Here is a 10,209-nt window from a genome sequence, read left to right on the forward strand (position 1 = left end):
GGATGATTGAAGAGATTTCATTTGCTCTGGATGTACTAATGACAATAGCCATTTCCAATCTCCGTTTAGCTACAAGGATATATTCTAATTTAAACCTTATATCCGCGTAGGCGCACATTACTTGTTCCAACTCACTCACTTCAAGCAACATTGGTTCAGAGGTAAAGGCTTCTGTATTTCTGCACTATTGCCCATGGGAAATTGACTCCCATAATCTGAGCTTGAAGAATTACTGGATGAGGATTCTAAAGAGGAACAAGGATCTTCTGCATCTTCGTCAACTATCGTCTTCCCTTTGTCGAGTTTCTTGTCTTCATCCTCATCGGAGAAAATTGGGAGTGATGATGAACTGCAAGGGTCAGTAGCCATAACAGAAGCAGAAGGAAAATACAGAAAAAAAAAAAACACTTAGCACATTGGAGAATAAAAGTTTTAAAAATTTTAAAACCCTCTTTGAAAAGGATCTAGTTCAGTAGAACCGGGTCAAAGCAGTTTGTTCTTGCGAACAACCTACTCTGATATTGGGTCCTGGAGGGTTTGTTGAATAGGTGTATGGAGATGGGGATATACCTGTAGGCTATTTTTCGAATCAAAAACAAACAAACCAATCTTCAGTTGGAAAACGGTTGTAGACTGATACTGAAGAGACTTCAATATTTTGATTTCAGTCAAGCACAGAGCTATAAGTGAAATCCACGTAAGGCTTCAGTCTAGAGTTTGTAAAACAGAGTAGAGTTACAAATCTTACTGTCTATAAATTGATTGATCAGTTAGACTAATAACTCAGCAGCGGAAATTTAAACTTAATTCAAATAGCCTTTAGAAAGATTGTCACTTAATAAAATCCTTAGTTACACTTTTCAGTGAAGCCAGTTCAGTTGTAAAACAAGTTTAGCGCAGATAAGGAATAACTGAAACCAGATAAAGAACACAAGAATTTTTATGTGGTTCGGAAAATAAATTTCTACGTCCACAGTTAGATGATCAGTCTGACAATCACTCTGGGCTAGTGCTTACGGGTGCACAACAAACCTTACAACTGAAAATTAAAATTTCAGTACTAACACACTGGGTTGGATTTCTCGCTCACTCTTAATTAGCACGCTATGACACACAAATGCCTTTTTCCAGCGCTTGGCTAAGATCTCTGGAGTCAGAGCCCTAGTCTGAACTCCTCTCTACTCAAACACTCTTTTTGCTCGGTTGAAAATGGGTTTGAAATCTTCCAACTAAGATTACTGAGAACAAGCTCTCAAGTAATCGATTCTAGGTTTAGGATAAAACATAGGTTGCCTAGATTTCTAAGAGAATTTAGGTAATCAGTACAACTGATTTTATAACGTTTGAGTACTCTCTTCTTCGATTCAAAGTTTTGTCTAAGTTAAGGTTGGCTTGTAAATTTGACAGAGCTTCAGTGTAAGTCTTTGAATCGGTGAAGATTGAAGGCGATCCTCGAGCTCTATTTATAGGTGAAGTCCCGAATATATCCGTTGGAGAGATGGTCTTCAGGATTTCAGTCGTTGTGAGATGTTCCGTGCTTTGGGCTGAGGCTTCAATCTTCTTAGCTCCTGATTGGTTGAAGGTTTGAATCTTTTTTGTCCTTGGAGCAAGGTGCTTCTGAACTTTAGTACAAAAAATGAAACTTGGTGTACTAGAAATGATGATCTTTATATTTGGTGCATTTAATGCTATTGCGGGACCATTTAATGAGGGCGCCAGCGTTTCAGTCAGATGAAGAATGTTGACTGATAAACTCAAGTCGAAGCTCCGTTGTTTACACGTATTTGCACGTGAGACTTTAAGTTTAACTGAAGAATCAGTTAGAGCTTTTGTCCTTCGCTTGAGCAGTTGTTGTCTTTGTTAAATTGTCTTCCTGTTTAACTGAACGTCTCTAGTTCACGATGTCCTTCGTATCACCAGTGTCTTTCTTCAGTTGTTCTATCTTCAGTCTGGGTTTGATCTTCTAAGTCTTTAGTCTTCAGTTTCTTTGGTTTTCAACATGGAGAAACTTCAGTTACCTATAACCTTCAGTCTAGCTAAAAGATTGAACTCTAACAATTGAGTTCAAATAGAGAGGCTAGACTTAGGAGAAAAGAAAACTAAAGGTTTTGGGATTATCAAAACTAGGATAGGATATTTCTTCTATTTCCCTACATCTCTCATCCACATCATGGACGACAGATGGAGTATTCTGAATTAATATTAAATATATATCAAGTTTTTATACTTTGGATTTTGAAAAAGTTTGCCCCCCTTACATAAATTTCTTGGCTCTGTCCCTGCAATAACCCACATCATTTTAGGACGGGTGAGAGTTACAACTTAGTCTTTATGAGACGTCAGCTGTTACATAAGAAACCTTCCAGTAGGTTTGAATTGCAGCTCCTTGTCTTTAAGGGAATTGATGGTTGCAGGCTCCCCCATTAGTGGATTGTGCCAATAAATATGACAGTCACTCATGCATTCCACGCACTTGAAAAAAACTTACATCAGCATCAAACAGCTTTGGAGATGACGCGCTAATCCAAGAGGACTATCGAGGCGTATCTCGTTTTGCAGATAGCGAATCCTCTTTAACTCAACCAATTTATTCCTACGGGTTTTGTTTGTAATTTCAATTCAGTTTTTTTTTTTTTTTTTTATAATCTAATATTCTACTTTTCTTTCTCATTGTAATACGCCGCAAACACTTTATATCTTACACTTGCAATACAAGATAAAGGTTACTGTTTGGATGAGGAGATTATTTTTTATCTTTAGATTGAACCTTATACATTTGCTGATATTTGGAGATGTCTTCAACACTCGTGAACAACACTGCCCCTGCTGCTTCTAGCCAATCCACCCTCGAAGTTGTCAACGCCTCTGCCACGACATCTGCCACTATCGGATCTACGTATGACGTCTGCCACCATTGGATCCACCAATATGTTTGTCATCATTGGCTCAACAACTTCGACCTTCTTAGGGTCAATGTTTGGTTCCACTTCGAGTGGTTCCATTGGGTCTATGTGTGGCCCAACCGTTGGAACCTTCGGATCCAGCACGATGGGTTCCAGCCACATATCAATGTCGACACCAACGCAACCCCCAAGGGCGACTACCACTGCCGACAAGAAACCTAAGTTTTGTGTCACTTAATCAAAAGTTGGCGTCAAAAGATGTTCTTTTACTTCGTTGTGTTGAGGTATGCGACATATTTGACTGAGGATGAACCGCCCACGACGGCAGAAAATGAGACGAACTTCCTAGATCGTGTTGCTTATGATGCTTGGCACAATGGAGATTTCCTTTATAAAATATGACTTCCAGAACATCAATCCAATAAGGTGAGTGAATTCCCTTGGCAAAAAACAAATCCTCCTCCCGTTGATGAAGAATCATATATCCTCATCATTATCGCCTTTCAATTTCACATCAAGCAACCAAGAAAACCTTGTTCAACCTAAAGTATACTCTCTAGATTGCTCGCAAGAAAACGAGGTCAATCGTAGAGTGACAAGTTGACCCAAGTCGTATTCCACGAGAAAGACTTAGCAGAGCTAATTACCTATGTGTTAAACATGTAAAAACAATTACACCTATACATTATAACCAATTTTCAAGTGATCAAGTAGTGTATCAAAAACAACGAGAAATAAAGTCAAGATAATAAAACAAACGGAAATTCAAGGAATAAAGATTCTAAGGCGACAGATCATCTTCTTGGGAAATTAATAAACAAGTGAAGATCATGCACAATTAAAAAACTCACAAAATTCTCCTAACGTAGGTGCTCAAACCATAGTTTTCACATTCAAGCATGAGTCTACGCTAATTAAATTATATGAATTCATCAATTATTAGACTATACGTTTCCGATTAAGTCCAATTCTAATTCAACCACGGTCAAGCAACGAGTTCTTTTCTCGATCTCACACGTTGCAAACACAATCAAGCAGTGATCAATTGCTAAATCTACTATCAAACAATTGAATCAGATAAAGTGCATCAATACATCACAAGTAAATGAATTAAACCCAATTGAATCTCCAACCCTAGATTATGAAATTAGTTCATCATGCTGTAGAAATAAAAGAAAAAGCAAAAGTAATCCATACAATGAAAGTAAAGATGAAAAATAAAGAAATTCTTGCTAAATAAAAGTGTAATCCACTCCAAATGCGTAAAGAAAGTGTAATTAAATGATAATCTAAAGGTTTCCTATTGTTCTTGCTTCAAAAGAAAAAAATGATGGGAGTTCTAAGTGAAAAAGATATCTTTGAATATCTAAAAATTGTCTTTCATATGAAAAATCCCGTCAGAAAACTGTCAGGGTCAGCCCGGTTGACTAGTGCGCCACAGCTCACTCAATATTCTGCCCATTTTCCTTCAAGCAGTCAACCCGGTTGACTAGTGCGCCGCGGCTCACTGCCTTTTCTTCCCAATCTTATTCTAATCATCCCCAATTCATTGTGAGCCATGGTTAGCAAGGCTTAAACATTCTCTTTTGCATCGTTGTGAGCTTACTTCACAATCTTCAAATGCTTTAACATCGACATTCCTCATTTAACACCTAAAGCATCATAATTAACCATTAAGCTCAAATTAACACAAAATCACCACTACTCTACACAACTTTTGCAATAAAATATGACTAAACTAACAATGACACAAACACGACAAAACAAACCTAAACAAAAAATAATTTTCAGTATCAAATTAGATACTTCAGTTGAAGAAATCAGCAACAAAATCGGAGGACGGCGGACGATGACGCAACAAATAAACTGAATCAAGGCGAAGGCAGAGCAGCCGAGCAAGGGGTGTCGATTTGAAAAGGTTGGTCGAAGGTGAACAATCGACGAATGGAGAAAATTCAAAGAAAAAACAACAAAGAAATAATTTGGTCATTAGAGTTTGCTATCTTGGTTATCGAAAAACTGACACAATGTCTAAAGAAAATAGTGAAACGTTAAGGGGCCCTAATACTATCTCGAGCTTCCGTGATAGATAAGGCTTGTTGGTTTAAAACAAGAGGACCCGTTGCAGGTAAAGCTTAATGGATAATATAATTGTGTGTTTGGTAGATTGGTTTGTAGGACATATAAGAAATATCGACCGTTTGGTAGCAATTGTTGTCGACTAGATAGCTACTCTATCTTGGGCTTATCTGACCTACACCAAACAACAAGCACGTAAATAATAAGGGTTGGTCTCCTGTGCGGTTGACCCGGTGAGTTACATTTAATAGCATAAGATATACATTTGTTCGCACAAATATATATCTATATAGTAATACAAGTTTTCATGAATAAAAGTAACAATTATTGTGAATAAATGTAATAATTTATAAATATTTACATTTCATTGTAACAATAATTACTTTTTGTTACGATAATAATTACTTGACCAAATATTTAAGAATAACAATATTAACGAGTGAAAATAACTAAAAGTAAAAGTTCTTATAAATAAAGGTAAATATTATTGTGAAGAAATGTAATATTTTAAATCCGCCGCATGTATGCAGTTGACCACACACAGCAGAATTTGCGAAATAATAAATGTATAATAAAGTAAGTCATTTTTTTTTTTTGCGGGAAATCATCTCCTCGACGGACCACGGTCATGCTGATGCTGCTGCTTCATCTCTCTCTTATCTGCGGAAGCGGTACACCAAAAATAGAAAACCCTAATCTGGTAAACCCCAAAACAAGATTCATGCTATAATTCCCGTTTCCGACTTATTGCCGCTCATCTGAAACAAAACCAGTAGCGGGCTGAGCAAATTCACAACGCAATTATCTGGAATATATAGTTGTCGGGTGCGCCATTGCCTGGGGATTGATGCAACAATATTGGGCTATGTCAATGTCGGGCTGAATTATTGTTTTTATTTTTAATTTGAAGAAGTTTGCAGCTACAACAATCCAGCTTCCTCGAGATCGAATCAATTTTCCGGAAATGGCTGAATAATTTGTCCAATCTCGTGTAGCTTCTGCATTTGCATTTACTGGGGATGTCAATAATGGATTAACAGTAAGTAAGCTGTTTTTTTATGCAGCCATTGATATCTCAAAAATCCACCTCAGCGACCCGAAATCAAATGCTGGAAAAGTGATGATGTCTGTCATATCTTTGTTAAATAGGAATAAATGATAATTCAGATATTTTATAATTATTGAGTATAGACTCTAGGCTATTTTCATTCAACAGTCAATAGTTTTGGGCATAAACAATTTTTAAAAATAAAATAATTATTAAGTGAATTGAAGGTATTTTTACTTGTTAGTTCTTGAAATCTTGATGTGCCCAACATGGCCAACCCGAGTTTATGTCATTCATGATGTAACGTTTAACATGATTTGCACCTTGCCATAACATACCTCTTAATTGCCCTTTTGAGTTTAAATATAGACATCTATTCACAAAAAGAAAAGTTTAAATATAGATATCTGGGGACCCGACCCGTTGAATATTTCAAATTTTCAATATATATGGTGGCGTAGTTCTGATTGGTTTTTGACTTTCTCTGCTCTCCATTTCTGTCTTATTCTTGGAAACTTCTTCCTTTTCTTCCTCAAAATTATTTGGGTTCAGTTTTCAAAGTTTCTTGGAAGCTTTGTGTTTCGCCAATAAAAATTGCTTTACGGTTTTGATCAAGTTGATTCTCCACCTCAGCATGCCTACTAGCTTCAAAGATTGGCTCAAAACCTTCTATGTGGTCCTTGCCTTCTGTGCTGTGCTCTGCTTTGGCGCCCTTAAAAGTTTGTTGGCCAATTTCTTGAATTGCAGATTATTGTGTGTTTTTTCTAGCTTCTTTTTGTTGGTGTTTCTAGTTCATGATTGTTATGATGGATTTATGTGGACGTTTTCATTGTTAATTTCTGCAGGTTTGCTCGTGGGCCCAGTTGCCGGTTTGATACTGATTTTGGGGAATTTAGGGGTGATTTTAGGCCTTTTCCCTGCACATGTTGCGTGGACGGTTTACACCCTTCTCAAGTAATCCTTATTATTTTCAAGAATTTGGTTACATTGGTTTAGTGTGCAATTCTTGATTGTTCTTGATTAGGATATTTTTTGGATGATTTTATTATGGTTTTTTTACAGAACACATAAGTTTGATGCGCCCCTCAAAGTTGCAATCTTGTTGGGGTTGCCTGCTTTATTTGGTCTTTGGTTGGGGCTTAGCATAGCTGGTAGTTGTCTTGTGGGAGTAGGGTATGGCTTCTTTACTCCTTGGGTTTCGTCTTTCGAAGCCTTCAGACTTGAGGATGAATCGAAGAAGTTCTACCACTGCCTTGTGGTATGGTTAATGTTGAATGCTGAATGCTTTCCCTGATATTTGATGAAAGAATTTGAGATGTTACCTCTGCTGATTTTTGTGATTGCTTTTATATGGTATTGGATATTTAGGATGGGACATGGGGAGTTATCAAGGGAAGTTGCACCGTGGTTCGTGATTTTGCGGACTTGTGTTATCATTCTTACCCGAACTATTTGAAGGAGTTGAGAGAAAATCCTGCTTCTAATGAACTGCAGCCTCTAAGGTAATGTAATTTTTCCATTGTTATGCGCCTAAAGTTTGTACATTAAATTCAATTGATGTTGCAAGTCAGCTAGCTTCTTTTGTTCACATACTATGGAGATTTGTGTTAGATACCCGTCGTCTAGTTTGGTGAACTTGCCACAATGGCGCGTTCTTGCTTCAGTGATAATTTATTACAGCACTCTGCAGAATTACTAGCTTGTGAATGTCTTGTTATGGAAAATCACCATGAATTCAATGTATTAGATTTGTTAAGATTGTTTTTTTGGAACTGGGACGCTGGTTCTCAACGTCGTGCTCTTATGAAACTGTCCTTCAGGTTCATTCATGTGCCTGCGTGCATCATTGTTGGCCTAATGGGCCTGATTGTTGAAATCCCTCTTTACACAGCTATCGCCATAGTAAAGAGTCCGTTTATGTTGTTCAAGGGGTGGCAGAGGCTACTACATGATCTGATCAGCCGGGAAGGCCCGTTTCTTGAAACAGCATGCATTCCCATTGCTGGTTTGGCGATCATTATGTGGCCACTTGTTGTCGTAGGAAGCATTTTGTTGGCCATATTCACAAGCTTTTTCATTGGATTGTATGGATCTGTAGTAGTATACCAGGTAAAATCTACCTTGACATGTTACTTTTACTAGTTGTCATCGGTCATGGTGACTTTTACCAGCGATTCTATATACTGTTGCAGGAGAGGTCGTTCAGACGAGGTGTTGCTTATGTGATTGCTATGGTGGCAGAGTTCGATGAGTACACCAACGATTGGCTTTATCTTCGTGAGGGCTCAATACTTCCAAAGTAATTGATATAGTTCACTTCTTTTTTCATTTAGTGGGCAGTGTGAACCAATAATGGTAAATTTGGAAATAGGATTCGAGTATTTTTAAGTGGTTTTCTTTTTTTTTTTCTTTTTTTCTTTTTTACCATCAATCGGACTAATTATGTTGTTCACAACCAGGCCCCGATATAGGAAGAGAAAACCATCCAGCTCATCCGAACCTTCTGTTGGACGTAATCATTCTGTTCACGAGAGGTTTAGATCTATTTTTCCCGAAGCTCATGCGGTGCTCGTTCCAACACTAACAGCATCAAGATCTGTTAGGGAGACCATAAAAGAAGTGAAAATGGTCCAGGTATGATTTTTCTGTACGATATGTGTGACGGAATTTCATGTTCTATGCTATGTATGCTTTTACAAATATCTCTCTCTTTCTGGAAATGAAATAGATATGGGGAAGCATAATGAAGGAATGCGAAGTGAGGGGAAAGGAATTAGTGGATGCAGGCATGATTACACCATCCGACCTCTCAGATTGGTTAAAGGCAAAACATTCAAACGATGGTCCGGTTGTGGGCATTGGATTGCCTTGTTTCTCGTTGCTGCACACTCTTCTCGACTCCATTAAATCCGGATCAAATGGTCTGATTCTGTTCGATGGCACTGAGGTTAACCATCTGAACAGACCTCAGGACAGGCTACTGGACTGGTTTTTCCAACCTGTCATGGTCCTCAAAGAGCAGATCCGGGCGCTGCGGTTGGAAGAAGGCGAGATAAGGTACCTTGAGAAAGTACTGCTCTTCGGGGACAAAATGGATCGTGCTAAATCCTGGGACAATGGAAGCTTCGTCCCTCAGGATGCTCTCCGAGCTGCACAAATTGAGGGTATCAGCCGCAGGTAACAACATTTATACATGCTATTTAGCAATGGTATAAAAAAATTGTTATATGTACATTGATTTCTTGGAAGGGCCATTTTTTTATTGGAGTAACATGATGTTTGGCTAAGCTTATTTTAGAGAGCTTATACACTCCATCAACTTATATAAGATGTAATGTCTCAAGATCTTATAAGTTGTCAAAGTGTTTGGTTAATTTATAAGATAGAGAGGGAATTGTGAGTTAGAAAGAGGAAATTGAAGATGGATGAAATTAGAAGGGTATATATTGAAAATAAAGAACTATAGTAGGGTTATTTTTGTAAAATGATTGTGGCTTATGAGATTATGAAATAACAAGTTGAGGTTGATGAACTTATTTTTCGGGGAGCTTATAAGCCGTTAAAGCTTATATTTACAGTTTATAAGTTGTTTATGAGCTTATTTTGCCAAACACTTATTAAGAGCTTATAGCCAAACACCCCTTAAGTTGCAAGATTGATTTGGGGTGGTCGCCGTTGCAGGATGATGGGAATGAACAGAAGTATAGCCAAGTTTCCAACTTATAGAAGGAGATACCGTCACGTTGTGAAGGAATTAATGGCTCATGCCAGCGGGAAAGGGGGCTCGAAGAGATCTGTTGCTCATCCTTTAGCGAAAGACGGGTCCATAAACTCTTCTAGAGCGAAGGAAGGCTCCACGAGATCGATGTCCTCGTCAAGGTCAGTTGCTTCCATTGAGATTGTCTGAGTGAAACTTGTTTCTACTTTCAATTAGCATAGTCCTCATTTACATAGGATTTGCACAGTTTTTTGTGAATGATGTTGTTTCTTTTGTTGTAATTTTGGAGAGTATTAGGTATACCGTGTACATATTGGTTGCTGAAACTACACTTGAGCAGTTATTTATTTTGTACTTCATTCTTATATTAATATGATGTATATGAAGCAAGATGGAGAAGTATAGAAGTATTCTTGTATAATGTATATGAATGTCTATATGAAAATATTATGTTCTTTCTT

The 10,209-nt window shown here is 37.7% G+C and overlaps 1 protein-coding gene across 1 annotated transcript; it reads left to right on the top strand.

The window, feature by feature from the left end:
- Positions 1 to 6,432: 6,432 nt before the first annotated feature.
- Positions 6,433 to 10,209, top strand: LOC130988980 (uncharacterized membrane protein At3g27390). Its single transcript, XM_057912969.1, has 9 exons — positions 6,433 to 6,749; positions 6,876 to 6,984; positions 7,093 to 7,288; positions 7,399 to 7,532; positions 7,851 to 8,139; positions 8,223 to 8,329; positions 8,490 to 8,664; positions 8,759 to 9,207; positions 9,712 to 10,209. The coding sequence occupies exons 1-9, from the start codon at positions 6,665 to 6,667 to the stop codon at positions 9,935 to 9,937; spliced, it is 1,770 nt and encodes a 589-aa protein (XP_057768952.1). The 5' UTR covers positions 6,433 to 6,664; the 3' UTR covers positions 9,938 to 10,209.

The sequence above is a fragment of the Salvia miltiorrhiza genome, chromosome 6, assembly GCF_028751815.1.
Source record: "Salvia miltiorrhiza cultivar Shanhuang (shh) chromosome 6, IMPLAD_Smil_shh, whole genome shotgun sequence".
Lineage (NCBI taxonomy): Eukaryota > Viridiplantae > Streptophyta > Magnoliopsida > Lamiales > Lamiaceae > Salvia > Salvia miltiorrhiza.